The sequence below is a fragment of the Phalacrocorax aristotelis genome, chromosome 6, assembly GCF_949628215.1.
Source record: "Phalacrocorax aristotelis chromosome 6, bGulAri2.1, whole genome shotgun sequence".
In the NCBI taxonomy this organism is placed as follows: Eukaryota; Metazoa; Chordata; class Aves; order Suliformes; family Phalacrocoracidae; genus Phalacrocorax; species Phalacrocorax aristotelis.
This window is the reverse complement of record NC_134281.1, coordinates 54,277,925-54,298,906: the sequence shown is the minus strand read 5'-3', so window position 1 is coordinate 54,298,906 and position 20,982 is coordinate 54,277,925. Positions and strand designations below refer to the sequence as shown.

Here is a 20,982-nt window from a genome sequence, read left to right as displayed (position 1 = left end):
AATCTTCAAGAAAAAGCCACAGACCAGTTTCGTTGCGTTTTGTTTTGATATTTTAACTAGGGAAGGTAATGTAGGTTTTATAAAAGTTAATGGAGTTTCAGTGCTCCGTGCCCAAGACTCACCGTTCCTGCTGTTCTGTTTCACGGTGCTTGCAGAGAGCTGAATCGAGTTGCCTCCTTTACTGCCCTGAGGAAATTTCAAGTCCTGCACCTGGCCCTCAGTAATGAGCACTGCAACATCCAAAACTAAGCAGACCAGAGGGAAAAATAAGTGGTAAAAAAGGAGAATGCAGAGAAATTCTCTTGGCTGGATTGCAATATGCCAGATGACAATATCTTCCCCCACTCTTAATCTAGTTTTGTCACACTGTTGTCCTCATTTGCCACCATAAGTCAGATAGATCTGTACTGCATGTTTCAAGCAGAGTTAGTTTCTTTAACTAAACCTAATGCACACTACTAAAATGACAGCACTTTAATAGTGATAACATGACAAACCTTGTTTTAATTTGTACCCCCAAAACATCCACTTAAAAATCCCACACACACATGTTGCAGAGAAATGTTAATTTTGAAGCTCCTAATGCCTATGCAGTATCCTCTGCTAACAAATTCAGAACTTTAGTATTGATTTAGATAGTTTTTAAAACAGTCAGCAAATGAATAACTAAATATACTTATGCCATGTATTTAGCTAGATCAGTATTCGTATCTAAAAAAAATTTCTAATTCTGTATAAAGGTTCATAGAAAACCATTTTACTGGTTCTGCTAAAAATATTTAAATTGAAAACTTAGACGCCACTCGTCCTTGCTTAACTTTTAATTTTATAACACACCGTATTGGGAAGCTGTCGTGGGATTACATTCGAAGGCTGAATTCCCTTGGATATGTAAAATCATATAGGTCCAAGAGGTCAATTTGTTGACATATAAGTGCATTATAGTAAACTGCTTAACTATAGGTCTAAACTATAGACTGGCAAAAGGTGTAAAGTTAGGGAATGATTCCTCTTTCTCTAAGCCATATGCATGTATGTGCACTGGGAATTCCATCTTGCATGGCATCAGTAATGAGTTACTAACTATGACTTGAAGACAGCTTATCACAAGAAGTGATGTTCAGAAAGTCTACTGAGCTCCATGGAACTGCTCGTGTACATCCTGTGAGAGATCATCTGTAATTCTACCCACATTCCTTCAGAAACAACTGATGCAGTTATGCTGATAATGGACTGTAACACCTTTCCCCATCCTTTTCCAGTATCTTCCTACTCAAATTAAAAAGCTGGGCAGAATCATATTCTACAGTTACAAGTATGCAGACATTGAAACGTGAAAAGTCTCATTTCTGCCATCTATTCCAAGTCTCCATCTCAGTACTCCTCAAATTAGCAGACTTTCAGCTTCCTTGTACCTCACCGAGACTACATTAATCCTGTAATACGATGAAGTAATTTTAATTTTATGCATAGCAATGATTTTTGCTTTAACACATCCCGCATACCAATATTTGCACATCTCTAATACCAAACCCCTTCATTTCTCTGTCACCACCTGAATTCCAAATTATGCTCCAACTATCTTCAGCTATTTTGCAGTCCCTGGAGCATAGCTATTCTGCATTATGGGAGATGTAGTTCACTGAACACATTTTTACCTGAAGGCAGTCATGTTTAATATAAACATTTGGCCTATATTCTGATTGCCTAAAATATTTAAGTGGCAGTGTACGTTGCAAAAAAGTAATTTAAATTCATTAGGAACAGTTTATATATAACAGGAAGGCATTTCTGCAGCCCTACAGAAAGCAGTTGCCTCAAAAAATCCATACTCTGCCATTTAAGCACTCTTCATATCCATACATTCTGCTAATGATTTTTCAGTGGTAAATCAACTTCATAACATCAACTGCTTTCCATTTTACGCTGTATTAATGACACTAAAGAAGAAAGCTAATTTTGAAGAACTAAACAAGAAAAGCATGTCTCCCTGCTTATGAGTATTTGCTTTTCCACCAAATGTTGCGCAGCTCAGCTTTCAAAGAGCATGTGGCTACCTGGAATGTTTTTTCCTGATTTTGTGTAAAGCAATGTACAGCACTTCAAATTATGCTTCTAAAGAAATTTACTTACCGATGTTTTCTGTGGGCATTGAAACTCTTGTTGGTTCTAGGAGATTATCAGCCAAGACAAAAGCCCCTTCTTCTAATGTATCAAGTAGCATTGTGGCTGCATGGGCTTGTTCTGAAGAATTCATGTCCTTCCAGGACTCCAGAGCTTCAGGCCTGAGCAGGTTGTCCACTGTATCCACAATTGCCTGCATTCATTAGAAAACTATCATTAGGTCCGATTGCCCCAGGCAGGTGGGGAAAATTTCCAACGTTATCTGGTGACAATTATAATACTTAACTGTCAGAATAATTTACTGTGATTTAATGGCATTAGAAAACTATTTTCAGCATAAAAGTATTTCCCATCCTCTCGCTGGATTAGCATTACTATAAGTGCAGTTAGCCACTAGCATTGTGTGGTCTCTAAGCGGTAAACATGCAGACTTGACTCATCTCATGTCAGATGTAAAGACAGTCTTATTAAAGTGTTGAAAAATGTAAAAATAAATGCCAGAAGTTTTGCCCAAAGCTTTTGTCTTAAAGTTAATGTCAAAATGTATAACTTCTATTTAAAAATACTAACGCCAAAATTGCCGTTCTGCAGTTTAGGCTAAAATGACAATAATACTCTCTAGAAACTTAGCCCAAAACTCACGCAGCCCTAGCACTGTAAACTACTTGCCTATGATGAACTGCCGCCTTTATTACAGGAGGCATGAAATGAAGCTGACTCAGTGGATATAAATTAGCCCGGGCCACACTCACTCCCCCTCCTGTTCCTGTACCTGTTCATGGATACTTAAAAAGATTACTAACTCCCATTCCTGCACAAAGGTCAGGTAAAAAAGGAAATCAATAGAACAAACAAGATGTCCACTGACTGTCCCTGTTATCAGTGAAGGCAAAACTGTGAAACTGAACAAAGCTGCCATTTTAAAAAGTCTGTCTTGTAACAACTCTATCATCATGTTTTAAGGTTCATTAAGCTGCATATAAAGTAACAGTAAACAAGGAAGAAGAAGAATTCAGCGACATGATTACATTATTTTTACAAAATAATCCAATCAATCAGAGTAATCAGTTAATCAATTGAAGGCAGGCTCTTACATTAATGCATAATGTAGCTGTGCATTGAGTATGCTGTGCATTGAGTATGCCATGCATTGCTGAAATACCCTGTTTACTCTGTCCCATTTACCTAGTCATAATGTGTCATTAAGCATATATATAATTTGTTTGATCAATTTAAAAGCATTGGGAATGGAAACAGAACACATTGTACAAACAGAAAGATGTCGGTGTGGAATACAATATTGTACAAATAAACGAATAGGAAAAGTTGGTCAAGGCTGTTGTCAGAGCAAGATTAATTAGCCTAATCCATTTTAATATCCCCTTTCTGTCTGCATTGTGAGCCACCATGACCTTCCTGGCAGGTGGAAGATACTTCGAAGTGGCATTAGAGCCTTTTTTCTTTCTCTAATGGGAGACAGAATAGTCAAAATGCTCGCACTGATACTGCTGCAGCCATTAACTAGAGTGGAACAGAAATTGGTCTGCAGAGGCCAGATTCATTAGTCACCAAGAAATACAGATTGGAGCCTCTAATCTGAGGTACAAATGAATCCTCTGTCACAAAGTGGGAACTTGCTTCATTTGCATAGTGTAAGTCAGCTTTTGATTTGTAATTTCAAGAGGTTTATTAGTCTTATCTAAGCTGAGAAGCCCATTTGAGACCTAGAGAAAATGACACCAGTCGGAAATTAAGGTTGTGCTACAGTTTCTTGTGTATCTCCATATAGCGCTGACGGTATGTTTTCATTAATAAGAAATGCTTTTTATTTATTATGGGATAATCTAACTCTGCGTTTTTCCTGTGGAAAATGATCGTCTGCCCAGTAGTATTTCTGAGGCGTTCTCTCCTCTCAGACAGAGGCGAGCAGGCGGTAGGAGAAAAGACCACGCGGCCCCTGTGACGCAGCTGTCGGAGCAACCCCATTACTCCTCATGTTTATGTTTCGTGTTGAAAATGAAGTATGAAAACTCAGTCTACTCAAACCATATCTGCTGGATTTTTCCTTTTCTATTAAAAAATATTTTCTAATAAAAACCTATTACAATTATTATTATTTGAGAAGTGAATTTCTCTCCAGATCTTTGTCTCTTTTTGTCAAATTTATGCATAACTGGACATCTCCCATCCACCTCCTGGGCTGCAGGATAAAAGACAGAAGTGGCCTGTACAGAGAAATGTCTCTTCAGTAAGAGTTTGAATTATTTTATTATGTTGTAAAGTATTCCAAAGCTCTTTTCAAAAATCATTCTTACATTTTATCTTAGAGGGTACAAGTAAAAATCAGTATTTTAAAAGAAACTGAAAACGTGTGCAATAAAATTTTCCAGAGTCAAACACGATCTTTTCTAGGACTTTTTTCTCTTCTTCAAAAGGTGCGAGGTAGCATTACTGGCATCGTATTGCAGAGCAGGAGCTGGCCACTATGGACAACCATTCTACAGCAGATGAAAGAAACTGAAAATCGGGTAGCAATGTCTCACATGCCTTCCATGTAACCTGATTAATGGGACACACGGCACACATTTTACTAGTAAACATGGAGAAATGTTTGTCTTTACATTTTATCCTGAAGTCTGGCCTTTGTAATAACTCTTAAAACTGTAAGAAAGTGATTTTCCTTGGTATAAGAATACACAAAGAACAAAGCAGGCTATGTAATGTACACTTTTCATGCAAGCAAAGTAACTCTAAACAGTCTTTGATATAAATACTACCAAGTTGAAGTAATTTCTGATAAATTGCCAGCTTTTTCCTCTACCCAAAGTTGTATTATGAAGGGAGGTGTTACTTCCAATTCAGATAATAACCATTTCCGCTCTTTTAGTTTTGAACAAGTTGAGGTAAAAGAGGTATAAACTTTGATCTTTAATTTTTTTTCTGAGTGTTATACCTGTGCAAAGCCAACATTTGTACAGTTGATATGGGGCACAATACACATTTATCAAAGACTGAAATACATAGGATCATGCAGCAAGATGATAAAGCGTGGCAGGTTGCTGAAGCAGGGAGAAAGCAGGGTGACAGCACAGGAGAGATACCTTAAGGTAAGCCCTGCATGTCTTCTCTCGTTTTTGGAGCTTTTTAGTAGGAAAAAAGAAAATCAGAAGTTAGACACATTCTGGAAAGCTTCAGAAATATTTAAAAAAAAAAATTCTGGTGTTTCAAATCCCAAATTTGAACTACAGCCTGGACATTAGTCTAGGTTCTGTCCAGCAAGGACTAAAAAACATCACACAGGAAATGTTTTTCCCCAACCTTCATACAGGTGCCCAGATATCTTTGCCCAAACGGTGGGATTTGTGTGAAAAGGTCAAAGGAGAAAATCCCTGTGTGGGCATCTGAGCTGTGTCTGGGAGAACTCTTTTAAGGGCAGCTAGGGATTGTAAATAAAACTACTGCCAAAATAACAGAGTGCATCGAGCTCTCTCTCCAAAGGAGACTGAAAAAAATGTTTTGTTTGTAGCTTGTTGACTAAGCTGACGCAAGGAGGAGGCCGAGATATACAGCATTTCCCCTGAGAAAAAGAGGAATGGCAGTAACACTTGTGATTTGTATTTAAACCACAAAGACATACGGTTTGTCTGAAATGCTTCTCTGAACATCATTCTGGAGAAAACACTTTTTTGTGTTTTAGATATGTGTATCAAGGCATTTTCATAAAGATCAATTATAAGTGACGTTGGCATTTTTAAAAGGCTAAGAAAGTGCTATTATTCTGCAGGAAGCCAGTTTAAAATAAAACCCTGCACCTATGCAGAATCCCACTCATTTTATTACATGTTCAGGGTTAAAAGGATCACTGGGTAAACATGTTGATTTGTTACAGTATTTCTGAGAGCTAATGCCCATTTCCCTCACACTAGTTATAACGCATTCCAGATTTTAATAAGGAACACAGCTATGTATTTTAGGACCAGTCAGCTATTGTGAATTATATCTTATTCCCTAAAGAAGGTAATTGCAAAGTTCCACTGTGTATTTACTGCTGTTTTCTCTTACATGTTTATTCCAGAACTATACGCACGCAGGAACAAAGTATAGATTAATATTTCTGAAAGGAAAAAAATAAAAAAACCAAGGGCAATGGTTATCCCAGCAGGAGGAGATGACGAGAGATGTGTACCTTGTTATAACTCCTTCCAGCAGAGTCTTTTTCACTGGGCCGCAATTCCTGCAGCTGAGCATCCAAAATGTCCACGAGCTGCTCCATCAGCCTCACTGATGAACTAACATCGCCAGCGAAGACTGGTCCTTTGGTGTGTTTAGCCAGTTCATTGGCCAGACTAGCAGCATTTTCTCCACTTCTGATCTGAAATGACAATTTGTATTATCTCAGCAGGGTCCCTTGTTCTGCTTGTGGCTCCTAATTCCAATTCCCTGTGTACCTTTGTTGTGGTAAAATAACCATTTGCACATACATTGAAATCTGCAACTAATTGAGACCAATAACGTTTTCTTTATCTCAGAAGATTAAAGGTTCTTAGATCCATGACACACAAAAGCAGTTCTTAACAGCCATCAAAACCAGAAACCAGACTGGGACTTTTGGGCTAGATCTTCTATTCATCCCCACTTTTATTTTACTGCCATTATCAGACAGTAAGAAATCTATTTGTTCATACTAGTGCTTGAGGCATTTGAAAGTCAAGTAGCCTGGTACTGACAACAAATTATCCAGTTTTCATAAACTTAGTAAACCTCAGTAGGGAGGGAAAACACAGAAAGTGGCTCTGTGCTCTAACCATACTGTTATTAATGCACTCAGACAAAAATCTATTTATTATTGTATAATTTCTCCTGAACCAAAAAACCTTGCTGTATACCACAGTTTTTGCTGCATGATTTATAATATTTGATTTCTTAAGCAAATATAGGTTTTGTTTTTTGAATACCAGCAAAGCTACTTTGCTTTGAATGGCAATGAAAACACATAATCACAGACTCAATACAAGAACTTAGAGGGAGAGCGTCCCAGAACACACATATGAATCTAACCGTTGGCCAATGCTTCGCGCACAAAGTACATATAACTCCTTCTACTTTAAATGAACAGAGAGTAATAACGATGGCTTCCACAAACTGAATTATTAATGTTCAGAGCCAAAATCCTTAATCACCAGTGTACACCAGATTAAAAGGTTTCAACCAACCTTCTGGGCCAGCTGATTTACCCAGTGTGAGGTGCAGTTGCTAAGATCAGGGCCTTTGGGGTTCCATGTTCCTGTTAAGACCACGCAGAGATACGAGGCAGTTCCTACAACAGATGCAGAAAACTACAGTGAAATGGAAACCATTTTTCTGCGTGCATCCAGGAAATCGGCTACACCGTGCTCCTAAGCAATGTTAAATCTGAATGCTGCTAATGGCAGTAGTTGACAATAATTGACAAAAATGTAAGGAAATAATGTAGATTACAAACAGCAATAAAAAAGTCAGCGAAAAGTACCAGACGTTTTCTGCAAACAAACAAAAAGCCCTTGATTTTTCCTGGAGCTCATCCAGAGGGGAGCTCATAATGAGAAAGGCAGCTGTAAGCATATTTCACAAGAGTCCTCAAGCAAAGCCCTAAAATTTGACCTGAATTCTCAAAAGCGCATGCGGAAGGTAATTCTGCGGCTACGCTCAAATGCCATTTGCAGATTAAAACTTGACCATTGCCTGTAGATACTGCATTCTCCAAGTAACAAAAAAAAAAAACAAACCACGTGACAAACAGCTTGAGATTAAAAAAAAAAAATTGACCATGAGAGAGCGGCACATTGCTTTTGAAATGTCTGCTTGAAATCAAGACATAATTTTAAAGGCAATACCTCGTGTTCCTTTGGGGCAAGGGCGTTCAACCATCATTCCCCTTTGTGTCTGAGGCCAGCTAATCCCCCTGGCCTCAGTCGGTTCACAGAATCTTTCTGGCAAAGGGAAAAAACTTGTCACAGGAGGAATTTTGGTTGTGGAAATGGGTGGCGGTGGCTTGGGTCCTTTGCTCCCTTCCTTTGTTCCTCCAGCTAACGTTGTGCTTATGGGACCTTTCTGTGATGCAGTGCTAGTGGTCGACACCGTGGTTTTGTATAGCTCTGCTGAAGAAGTTATTGTCACTGCTGTGGTAGGCACTGCACAGAGAAAATTAGAGTAATAATAAAGTAAGTTACTTCAGAATTATATAAAAAAAAAGTCCTTCAAATGTTATTTATGAAGTTTTAAAGGATTCTCTGGTGTCTCTTTTCCTTTATCTTAATATTACTCTTATTGCTATTCTGTGTGCTTATGATATAACTTTGATTTTTTTTCTTTACTCCCAGTTCATTCCAGTATGACGTTTCAGCACATTCTCCAAATAATCTCTGTAATAAAAATTGATAGTTACAGTTCTAAAGGCTGAAAGGCAGTACTAGTGAGTTAGCAGTACATAGCAAACACGCTCAGTGCAATTAAAGATTACTTAATCGCTTTTGCAGAAGGAATAACTCAACAGACAGAATCATTTGAATCAGCGTGCCATAAACAACGCAGTCCAGCTTTAACAACAAAGGCAGTGGGCTGTAACTAACGAGGCCATTTTAGAAAAACAAACCCCAAAACTTCAAGTCACCCACTACACACCTTCCAGGAAAATAATTACGCTAACATCTTCCTACCCGGCAGTCATTCTGCTTGAGAGAGCTGCAGCATGCCCGATTAGCTCCAAACAGAAGCAGCACCTAGCATGTACGTGGTGTTCTCCTGTTTGAACATTTCGGGCCTTAACATCCTTTTTTGATAACGCAGGTATGAAAACACAACTCGTTCCAGCCAGTGGCAAGTACCTAGTTTAATCTTTTCTGAAACGCTAGGATCGGCTTAGGCCCGGTCACTTCTGCCTGGCACTCGCAGCTGCTCACTCCACTGACCCACGTCGGGAGAGCATCGCTGGGGCTGCCGAGGTCCGGCCTGAGCTACGCCACGGTTTTGAGGCCTTGGAGAGGTAACCCTAGCTAATGCTAGTGGAGATAATAGTCCGGAACTCCTGTTCATCACCTTCAAACGTATATTGAGCAACGGCGAAACAATGCAAGTGAGCAATGTAACAGAAACAGTTATCGTTAGTTATTTCCAAATCTTCATTAGGGTTCACAGTGCTTTATTGGCACGTAAAAGCACAGATCCTTGTGCTGAGAATAAATAAACTCAGACCAAGAATTTTTTAAATCCTGATACAGAAATAAATGAAGCTAATTTTAGGATTAACTTCAGTGAACAAAGTGGCTTCTTTCTTTCCTTTTTTCTTCTTCTGCGAGGCCCTTGAACTCTGACTTACTGGACAATGCATTTTCTCTAAATTAAATCATAAACAACAAAAAAAAAAACAAACAAAAGAAAAGCTGCTTCGCTTTCTTTCAGCAGATTTTTTTTTAAGTGTTTTGAATAAGATTAACTTTCAGTAGTTTGGCAGATAACAATTATTTCAAAATCCTTTTTCAATTATATTTCAGTTATGTTAGGAGTCTTAAATATGAATTTATCTTTTTACTTTCATATCAATTTAGAGTGGTGTTTTTGAACATCACGATCTGTTTTCAAAGACTAAATGCAAAGATGTGCTTGTCATCCCTCTTTTGCTCCCAAATGAGAAACTTCTTCAGAGGCTGTCTGCTCCTCAGTCTCATTCTTGGCTGCTTAAAACAGTCTGTGTAATTGTGCTGAACTCGCGGCGCAGCCAGCTACTATGAAACCTACTGAAATCCCCAGATCTGTTCTGCAAGTGCTTGCCTGACATCTTGTGAAACTCCTGTAATTTTCTTTTGATTACAATGCATCCAGCATTCTTCTGCTTTCCCAATTAACATTTGTCGAAAGCATTTGCAATCGCTTGCAGAAGTGTCAGGCAACACCTGCTGAATCAGGTCCTGAGGAACCGGGAACTGGTGGGGACGGAGAATGATGCAAGGGACAACCCATTACTACTACCCATCCCCTAACACATTGTGCTAGTTAGTACATATTTAATCACTGAAATGTGTATTAGCATTATTGCAGCTACTATTCAAAACCTATGATGTTTAGGATAGCTTTGTCTCAGGAGCAAAATATCACTGTAGGAATTCGTAACACCTCTCTGAAGTTCAGTAGTGAGGTAACAATTTTCAGAACGTGTTTTGTGCTGCACCCTGAGCTAAAATACCCTGCTGTTATTAGCAGCATTTAGGTAGAATAATTTTAATGCTATCCATTAAAATAAATTTCAAAACATATCACCTGTGATTCAAAAATTACCTGCATAGCGTAGTAGTAGTACATAATTTAGAAATATATTTATAATATCACATTTTATGATAAAGTTTTCAAACCACCTCTCTCAAAAAACAACAAAAAAACCCAAATTCTAAGAGATTTTCTCTTGAATTGAACTTTTAAAAAGGAGAGTCAGTATATTTAAGAACGTACCAGGAAACTTCAGACAGTGCTAGAAGTCTGGGAAAGAAAAAGGTTGAAAAGACAAGAAACAACTGAACTCATCACTTTAAGGAATATATCTAGCATTTAGAAGGCCGATCAGTTTGTTTTTAATGACCTGTTGGGGAACTTAATCTGCAAGGCCGTTCTCCTGAGCTGTAAGAAGACACATGATAGCTGCCACCACCTGATGTGTCTCGTTCTGAAAGCTGAGGGTGGCGGCATCCGCCGGCTGCCATGCGCTGTCTTGCGGAGCGCTTTACTGATATAAGATAACGGCAGTGATGATTAATATGCCGCAACTAAGAAGAAGAACAAACTCCATGTCAGGGTTATTAACCTATTGTTCCAAGCAGCAGGGGTGAGCCTCTACAAGGTTGGAGATATGTAATTTTTGCCCAGTGCCATAAAAGACTCTTTCACAATGTGAGATTCTATTTTGGACTTTTTGACTAGGCCTGACATGCTGAGGAGAAAACCAAAACCTCTTTTGTCTTCTTCCTTTTTTTTAAGAATAGGTGTGTCTCATTATCAGCTGAACACACAGACTTTGTAAAATTAAAAAAAAAAAAAAAGAAAAAGAAAAGGGCAATAGAAGTAAATCCAAAGACTCAAGTTGAGGGTAATTAATTTACATTTGTTTCATGCAGTTGCTAACAGCTGATTTAAACAGTTATTCATACTATCTGTTTCTAAAAATGAAGACATCACTGGAGTAAAACTTAACACCTGTTTAACAGTGTGATGTCTATAAAAAACATACCACAATTGCCTAGGACAGCAGAGGAATAGGAACTTTGTTTCCCCAACTGACAGTGAAGAGCAGATTTAGGGAAGGCACACAAGTGACCCAGCATTCTTTGCCAACAGGATTCTATTCTAAGCAGGTATAAAACCTGTTTTTTTTTTTAAAAAAAAACAACAAACCAAAACAAAACAAAAAAAGTCCCCACCAAAAATACAGCTCTGACCTTAGATTTAAAATTATGTTGAAATGCCCAGATGATGAACCACTTCTGAAACTAGTAATGGTTCCATTTTCATCTCCGGCATCTAGGTAATTTCAGAAATCAGCTGCACGTATTTTTTCAGTTAAACATATGCACTTATGGGTCAGGTATTTCAGTGTATTCAGACACATGAAAATCTACGTGCCCATCTTCATTTTCAGAAGGTGTCATACACTGAGCTGCCGTGTAAAACAACGGAGACCAGAAACCTGTGCGAATCCAGATTTCCCTGCCTTCTGCTTATTACCGCTGGGTGCCTGTTTTCATGCTTCAGTGAAGAGCAGGGAAGTCACTAAGACTCACCTAATTACCTATAGGTTCCAGCTATTATGCTAGCCAGTACTCTACTGACCCTGCCAAATCCTATTTAGTTGAAAGTGAAATGTTTACACAGCCATTTATAAATTTGTACCCTGAAAATGATAACAAATATGCCACAAAATTAACAAAATACCTATGATCAAGAAATGTGCTATCTGGTCCCCATTACGTTGCCTTTACTTGCACAACCACTCATTAATCAATCTGTAGTATATCAGATTTGATATAACGGTAAAGATCTAATTTACTTAACAATTTGCCGCATGACTTTGTCGTAGATTCTTGGTTTTATAAAGATTTAGCTGCACTAGTTTCCTATTATTTCAAGCCCTCAGTGATAGTACTTTCCGAGTTTCTGTTCTGTCCACACTCACAACATCCATATTTTCCTGCAGCGATCCAATAAAACTTAATGATGGGTATCATGGTACAAAAGGGGAGACAACTTCAGTTTGAACAGTTTGCACAGTTAGCGCAAATTGGGACGAGGGTAGATGAAATCTCTCCCTAACGCACTAACACAGAACAAAAGGATTTATCTTCTTTTTGTTACCAAGGAAACCTTACAATGTAATGTTCATTTTCACTTTTTAGAGGGAAAATTCCCTTTATTCTTCCTGATCTTTTAACATAAAATTCCTTTAAAAATTCCTATTTCGGCGAGGATTCATTTGTCCCTTGGATACCTCCTTTAGAAATAATGTAACAGGACACATCCACTAAATTTACCAGGGATATAAAAACTGGTTTGTTTCACATTTGTCATAGTGCTTTGGTTTTTTTTTTTGCAGGGCCTGATATATTTTATTTAATTTCTAAATTAAGGTTTTCATTTTTAAATGTAATTTTTACACTTAACCATAGAAAATGTGCTCTTCTGCAATATCTGAGTGGTACTTGTCAGCTGTAGCTCTGAAAACCATTTCTACATCTATGTACTATAAATCCCATCAGAAGACAGAAGAAAAAACAACACATGAAGAATGAGGTTAAGGGGGAAGTTCTATGGGCACCAGACCCCATTGTCAGGGTAAAACAGTAGCCTGGCTGCAGCATCCACAGTTTTAGAAATCTTAAGAGTTCTCCTGAAGATTAAGAAACTAAGGATGTGGGGAGCATGTAACATGGACGTATTGCAGGAGATGAAAATGGCACAGGTTTGCAGCAAGGGCAAAGTCAACATTAGGTTAATTATACCGGTATTTAAGACATTTCAATAGGCAGATTTAAAAAATGAAACAAACATGAAACAAAAAGAGAGAAAAAAGGCAGGTTTGGGGTCATGGATGAATCCAAGATTTTGGCCCTGGGAGCAAATGTAAACCCTTGAGCTGAAACTGTGACTCAAATGTGACAAAATCATTTTTCATGTAGGAAGACAGACTGTTGTTTTTGAAGCACTCAGTAGCTGGAAGTTATGGTGTAGACAAGAACTGATAGCCAAGACAGATAGATGGGGGGAAAAAAAAAACAAGAAAAGAATCACCATGTGTCTATATATCATTATTGCTTCCACGGCAACAGAGGGAACACAGATTGCTGAGTTTCGCACAATGGGCCCAAGTTAACCATTCGAACAGAGAGGCCACGACTTCCAATTTTGAGGCACAGACCTTGTGACACCATTAAATACTTGATATTAAAGTACCATTGCCAAAGACACTAAGAGAAGGTTCTCGTGTTAGGTGACTTAAAGAATGTTATCCTAACACCTATGTCTTTGAATAGATGATTAAGAAATCTGAGTCTACCACAAAAACCCCAAACCAGAACAAAAGAAACACAAAAATGCGCTTCATCAAATATGCTGAAAATCTGACCTAATTACATATGAGCTAAAAAAATTCAAATGTGTATTGCACATATAGATCCTTTAACTGTGTCACAATAGAAGGATTGATCTTCACTTTATACAGACTTTATGCTGAAACAAAGAGGAACTGAGAATATAATAGAAATAAAATATAGAGTTAGAAACTGTACAGAATCTCTTCTTGGTTTTATAGCAGTACAACTCAAGGACAATCATATTAGATAATTTTCCTTTAATTTAGTGGTCTTTAACTACAGGCAATTGGCTTAGGCAAAAGAGGAAATGAACTGAAACATATTCTTAGATACGCTATGTACAGATCCATACAAAATTAAAATATTTGGTACTGGCTTTATATAAGGAAAAATACTGATTGTGAATACATGCATCACATTCAAATAAACCTAGTGCCTTCATATGGTTTATATACTTTAAAAAGGCCATAATCAAAATATATTTATTGATGTCATAATGCATTTAAAACCCAAGCTCAAAAATCACTCAAAAAATATTCCTTCTCTGTCTTCAGAGGTGAATGGACAAAGAGCTCAGAGGAGAGGCAAACACCCTGCAGTGTGCCCTGGACCCCTTCTCGTCGAGGTCTGGTTGGAAGAAACCATTTCTCCTCCTGCCTTGCATGCCAGCAAGGAACCCAGGGACATGAAGGGGTGCTGGTGGATGCCCAAATCTCTCTCTGATATTAGATGGGATGTGGCCAATACACATACTGTGACTTAGGATCTTGGAGACTCTCTCATAATAAAACCATCATGAAATGTCTTACTGGAGACCTTTGGTGGTTTACTAAAGCAAAGGAAGGATTCCACAAAGCCTTTTTTTCTCTCCCTGCTCCCCCTTAACACTTTTCCCTCAATGCAATGATTTAAAGATTAGCTTTTGCCACATTCATGGCAGCTGCCTGAGCTGCGAAAGCTACTTAGAGCCTGCACCTCCATTTTCTCCTCTTACTGTTAAAGCTTTGGAGAATTTAAAATGCATCTCCATCTCAGTTAAACCGAATGAAAAGTGACATGCATGAGAAAGTATGAAAATGAAAGCTATAATTTTTTCCTAATTACATAGGTGGGTATGTCTCTGCTAAGAACAGGCCCAAAGCCTCCCTGAGGAATGGACTAGCTTGACGTACAGAGAGCAAAGCTTCCCAGGATGGCTGCCTTTGCAGCCGGAGCTCCATCCCCAAACACCTGGAACCTCCTTGAGCCTGGCCATGTATTGCCAGGAGGGTCTGCAGGAGACAGAATGGACAGATCTTCACTTGGCTCTGGAGATCACCAACATAATGGTTCTAAACTGCCTTGTTCTGTGGTGTCTTACGTATTTTTGTGCCTAGGAAAAGATATATGTATGTTGATAGAGTTGTGTGCACACTGTGGTTTGCACTGCTGTGCATGAATCAGCTTCGCTGAAGCACAATAGCTACTTTTCACATGGAGAAGCCACTAATACTGCTTCTTTGAAGTAGAAAAAAGGGCTGCTAAACATGGATACCAGTTAGATGAGAGAAGTGAAGTGTTACCTTCATTGCTGAAGCAGCTTATCAACATTCTGTTCCTTGCTGGATGCACCTTCTGCCACGGAGCATTGCTCTTGGTATTTACTCTCCCCTGCAGATGCTAATATGCAGCTGTGCCTGTTCATGTCATTTTTAGGGATTTCTGAGACCTAAAGACCTCCATTTTTCTTTCCTTTTTTGGCAGTTAGTGTCTTTACTTTTAAGTAGTTGTTTTAACTTCAAATAAGCAGAACTGCAATTGTAATGGATTTACCAAGAAACCTGCTAAAAAGAGGTTGGATAATCTTGTCTAACCTGGCATTAGAAACTCTGAAAACAGGGCTGGAGAAAAATATGTATGCTTGGTATTGCACATTAACCCCATAGATCTCCTCTGGGACCTCCCAGCACACATCACTTTCAAGTGCTGGCGCCAACAAGTTAAAAGGTCTGCACGTATGTTGTAATCAATTCAGAAGTCAGGTAACACCAAATGGACGGGAACAGGCTTCTGGCTCAGCATGAATGAACTCAAACTTACTTCAGCTATAGAAAGTCAAACTGACGGATGGTATAAAGTGAAATAAACGATTCCCCAACTCATTCTCAAACACAGAAAAGCTAAACACTTGTATATATATTAAAAAAAGAAGAATAGTACAAGCTTGTAAACCAAGTAAAGTAACACTCTCTTCATAGTTGGTGCAAATTTGCCTTGCATCAATGTAATGTACTGCTCAGCACAGCGCACACAAACAACCCCTCCTTGCCTTTCTGCCAAGAGCTAGGTCTAAGACCGAAGATACTTATCTGAATGGAAGTACAAAGAGATTAAAAATGAGAAATACCAAATTCTTACCTTGGGCAGGATCAGGTGGGCCAAACTCCAAAGAATATCGCAGAATGAAGTTGTTATTCCACACGTACAGCTGGTTGTCTCTGGGGTTGTAATCCACTGCGGCGATGTACTGGTACTGGTTGGGGAAAGGGACATCCACGTGCTCACCTCTGCTTAACCTGGTGTTGTAGATATAATCGATGGCGTTCTTGCCGGTCTCGCTCTCATTGTCCTGATACACTGACCGCACTACATACAGGACACCACATATCATGAAAGCATTGGATGCTGCTCGCTTGTCATAGGTCGTTTCCCAGGTGGCTTCGAAACGCAGGGTGTAGGGGTTCAGCTGGCTAATTACTATCATCCCGTTGTTTTGCTCCGTAGCATAAATTACCCATAAGCCATTTTCATCAACTGCCAAGTCAATATCAGTCTTCCCTCCCCATCGGTATGGAGAGGTGTCATGGTAATTAGCATAATTGATTATGGCCTCTCCACTTTTAATTCTAGTCCTCAAGTCGAATTTTACTATGTTCCTAGTTCTTTCCTTGTTAAAAAAGACAGCGCCATCATACACTACAAATCCAGTACCATCCACTCGATTTGGGAGTTTATATGTTGTCTGCTGGCGTCCATTTTGGAAGTCCTCTAAAGAAGCATATTCTATCAAAGTATCGGTGCGATACGGAGTCCACGGCATGAAGTATATTTTATCTGCAGCCTGGAGAGGATCTTTGCACCAAGCACCTGCTTTTTGTTCAGCTTCATATAAATACGGTGAGTCCACAATTGCTTTCAACGTCCCCGGGCAAACAAAAACTAACAGTCACAGAGAGAAGTAAGACAAGAATTACGTCAAATTAAGACTGTCTCATAATAAAAAGAAAAAAAAAAGAAAAAAAAAGGTAGGTAAATCATAATGACTGTGTCAGGAAGAAAAAAAATCAATTTAATTGGCACTAGATTATACCTTATGTTATAATTAATGCAATTATCACCCTTTATCATCCACTTTTCTTAAAGTTACCATGTTCTTGCTGTACCAGTATGGAAAGTGGATGGGAACTGTTTTCACTAGTACAGACCAAGGCTCAATGGCATACACAGACAGCTGAAAATGTAGAGCTACTCTTGCATTTTCGTCTTAGACTTTTAGTGAGTACGCATTAACGCTCCAGAGCTTTTAACTGGTGTGCAGCAGTGCGCTAGGTCATTTCAGTCCAAAAAAAAATCACATCGCCTTGTTTAGAACTTTAAGAAGTGGTGAGGCTGAAAAAGGAGGTGCCTCGATTAAAAATAAAGGAACAAAACAAATCATCAGGTATATAGAGAAAGCAATTAGGAGCATAGAAAACAAAACACAACCAAAGCAATGAATGAAACAGACCAGGAAACCCTGTAACCATGGCATGCTATGGAGAGGGTTCTGGAAGCCAGGCAAGATGACACTTGATTAACAAGAATTTACCCAAGGGTGAGAGAAAGAGAGGGAAAGAAAGACAAAGAGAAAGGGAGAGAAAAAAGCAAGGGAGTCTTCCCTCCAGCCCAAGTATTTCAGACACTATACCCCGCCACCTACTTTAAGCAGCCAAGTCACTTTATTGCAAACAGTCGACTTCTTTATGAGGTGTACTTATGAGATCCTGCTGATTATCATAATATAAGAGTGTTGTGGGGAGGGGAAGGGAAGAGGTTAACATCCATAAGGCACATAACAAGGAGCTGGGGTTTGGACTGTATACGTTATTTACCTTTTTGCTCCACTTCTATTTTAAGCATCGGAAGAAAAATAAAAAAGTGCAAGGAAAAAAGAAAGAAGATTAACATAAATTGACTATTAATCTAAAGATTAAATTAGTAACAGACGCTAAATATAGGGAGAATAAGAACTGCACTATATTGGATAAAGAGAAACACACAACAGGAAAACCTAGCAGGAGAGAGATTCTACGGTTACACAAGTGAACATGGATCAATCATTTTAGTAGATTAAGGAGGCAATACAGATATGTTGGCATGTAGTTTCACTTAGTGAACCTGAATAAATAATGAATGACTTTACTAATGCATGCTATACATAATCCTCTTCTCCTCAAAGCATAATGCTATCAAGTTGGTTTTTAAGTGACACATGGATTTATCATATATGTGCGAGTGCACATATGTATATTATATCAATTAGATAATTATAAATCCAAAAGGCAATATATTAATTATATAGGTTTGTATGTGTGCTTATTAAACCTTCCCCCATCTTTGTCCCAGACATCCCTCTGCTTTTCTTTCTTGTAAAGAAAGCAGCTTGCATCCTTTAGCTCTCCTTAGGCTTTGTTTTATTTTTTGTTCCTGAATGTTACTCTTGAGATCTTTTGCCACTTCTTAGTCTATAACTGCAAAATCAGACTAGAAGGAATAAGTAAAAACATCTAGAAAAAAAGAAGCAAAAGCACAGTAAGCAAGAGGAAAAGAGAAGAAAAAAATTAACATTTAGCTCATTCAGATATTCTCCAGCATCATCGATTAAGCCCGAAACAGCAAGCTAGTATGCAAGGACAGTCATACTAAGTGTTTAAAACAAATATCCATCCTGCCACTGTACATGGAAAATATAAACCGAACCCGATTAGCAAAGTTATATTACTATAGCAGTTTTTCCCCAAGGAAGTTTTAAGGAACATGTTACAGGAAGATGTATAGCTGAAGTCCAGCTAGTAAATAGCTTTCCAATAATTATTTGCAATAAAACCTATTTCATATACTCAGTAGCCTTTAAAGTATGCTCCCTTAGTTTCATAAAATGACCTGGAAAATGACAGATGTACCAATCTGTGTAACAGTAGCTGCAGATACCAAGGAAGTGTATCAAAACTATTTGCACAGCTATTACATTTTCAGTATTACGGTATTATCCCAAAGAATGTATTTGTACGTTTCATATAAAGTTTTGGATTTTCAGTTTCATTTAACAAAATTACATATGATTATTTTCAGGGAATGGTATTGGCTGAGCCAATCTAGAGTTTCTTCAGGGAACAATTCCAAAACTTTATGGGGGAGTGGGAGGGGGTTAATATTCTCAAAATGAGCAGTGGTTTTCCTAGCCTTTGTTCATTTATACATCTTTAGGTAAAATACTTGTTTTTCTGCAATTTGTAATTCTTGAGTTATCTGAGTAAACAGAAGTTGTATTCTGAGGTGAATTCCTGACTTTCACAATCAGCGTTAATGACTTTCAGATGATTCTGTCAGTGAACTTTTATGCATGAGTTTATTCCTCGCCAAAGAGCAATACTGATATTGTACCTGCTTAGAATCAGTAATAGGAGAGGGGGGAAAAGATAGGGATAACTAAAATCATTACTGGCATGTCTGCTCTGCATGCATTGGTGTACAGCTGTACATTTTTCTGGGACAGATGGGCTTATTGAAATACACAAATGCTGCAAAGTCCAATCAATACAGACAGAGAATAAAACACTTTAAAACGTTTTCTATTGAATTCCTGAGTCCAAAAAAGGCTTAAAATAAAAATGCACAGATGTACCAAATGGTACGTTTGATGTTCTTCTTCATAAAAGGGCTGACTTCTGTTATTCAGTCAAAGTGTCAACATACATTGTGCAGCATAATTGAGAGAAATGTCAAGTATGGTACTCTCAATTTCTTTGTAATTTAATCAATAACGTTCTTATTTTAGGAGAAAGCAATGCCTATCAGATTTGTCTAGAATTTTAGTTCTGTTGGTGATCCAACTGAGTATCTCAACAGATTTATTTTTTTTTTGGCTAGAGGATTAGAAAAATATCAGCAACAGGTCTACACTTCGAGATGCAAAAGGAAGCTTTTCATTAAGTACTCTCTTACGAGCAGGCAAATACAGAACCCAAAGAAAGCTCAATCGATATGTATGACCAGCAAAGTAGCTATGGCTTCTGGAGGACAGCAAGACATAGAGGAGCTCATAAACTGCATTTTGTACAAGGGTGACACCAACTCCAGTGCGTAAGAACTCCCAGGTTTTACCACAAAACCTGGTATGATTGCTATTTGTAATCTCTCGTGGACTGGAAGGTGCCACAGTGAGACACAGCAAATTTTGCAGTCTTGCAGTCACTGAAGATGAAGTTCAGAAAAAGTAAGAGCCATACCTGAACTTTGGTTAGACATGCTGTGATCACTAAACACCTCCCTTCCTAGGCCCACAAAAGCCTATCCCACCTTCCTAACAAGTCTTTTACGCTGAGACAGCAGCTATTTACAAACCTAATGATTTCAGTCATTCCGTACATTTAGACATGGAGCACTGGAACAAGTAAGGGAGAAAAGAATTAGACTTGATAACTGGAATTTATCAGGCATCAAAAAAAGAGACTTGGAAAAATACCAGGATAGGCTTTGAGGGACAGGGAAGAAAGATGGCCAACAATCAAAATGGCTACTGAAGCACAACGTGGCTTGAAATCAAACTTCAAAACTGATTTTAGTAACTGGCAAGCTTTTTGATGACTGCTGGTAATGACAGTTATGACTCTTATGTTATGACATTACCAGTTATGACTCTTACAGTTCTGGAATTGGGCATAGTGTCCTCACTGTACGTGCTGCAGTTGACAAACTCCAAAACTTACTGACTTTGAAAAACAGGAAGTATCCAGAATCCTGAGTTATGATAGACACAAAATTACGTAATTCAAAGGGTAGGCCAATGCAATTAACAGTAAACAAAAATAAACATTTTAAAAGCAGAATAACTACACGTTAGAGTACAGGTTAGGCCGCGATGTGGCACTATACTTCTGAAAACTGGAAAAGAAAAGATTCCTGTAGATAGCAATACCCAATCGGTAGAACATATCCACACTTCTCTTCC

The 20,982-nt window shown here is 38.3% G+C and overlaps 1 protein-coding gene across 15 annotated transcripts in view; it reads right to left on the bottom strand.

Annotated features, from left to right (window-relative positions):
- ADGRL2 (adhesion G protein-coupled receptor L2) overlaps positions 1-20,982 on the bottom strand; it is a 162,922-nt gene that overhangs the window by 28,926 nt on the left and 113,014 nt on the right. For 11 of the 15 annotated variants that reach the window (XM_075098003.1, XM_075097992.1, XM_075098002.1 and 8 more), the window contains 7 exons: positions 16,131-16,931; positions 7,998-8,294; positions 7,338-7,441; positions 6,311-6,496; positions 5,226-5,264; positions 2,134-2,317; positions 123-245 (listed from right to left, as the gene is read on the bottom strand). In XM_075098003.1, coding sequence (XP_074954104.1) covers positions 123-245; positions 2,134-2,317; positions 5,226-5,264; positions 6,311-6,496; positions 7,338-7,441; positions 7,998-8,294; positions 16,131-16,931 — 1,734 coding nt within the window. The remainder of the gene's footprint in view (positions 1-122; positions 246-2,133; positions 2,318-5,225; positions 5,265-6,310; positions 6,497-7,337; positions 7,442-7,997; positions 8,295-16,130; positions 16,932-20,982) is intronic. The other 4 variants (XM_075097995.1, XM_075098007.1, XM_075098004.1 and 1 more) reach the window with 1 other exon arrangement.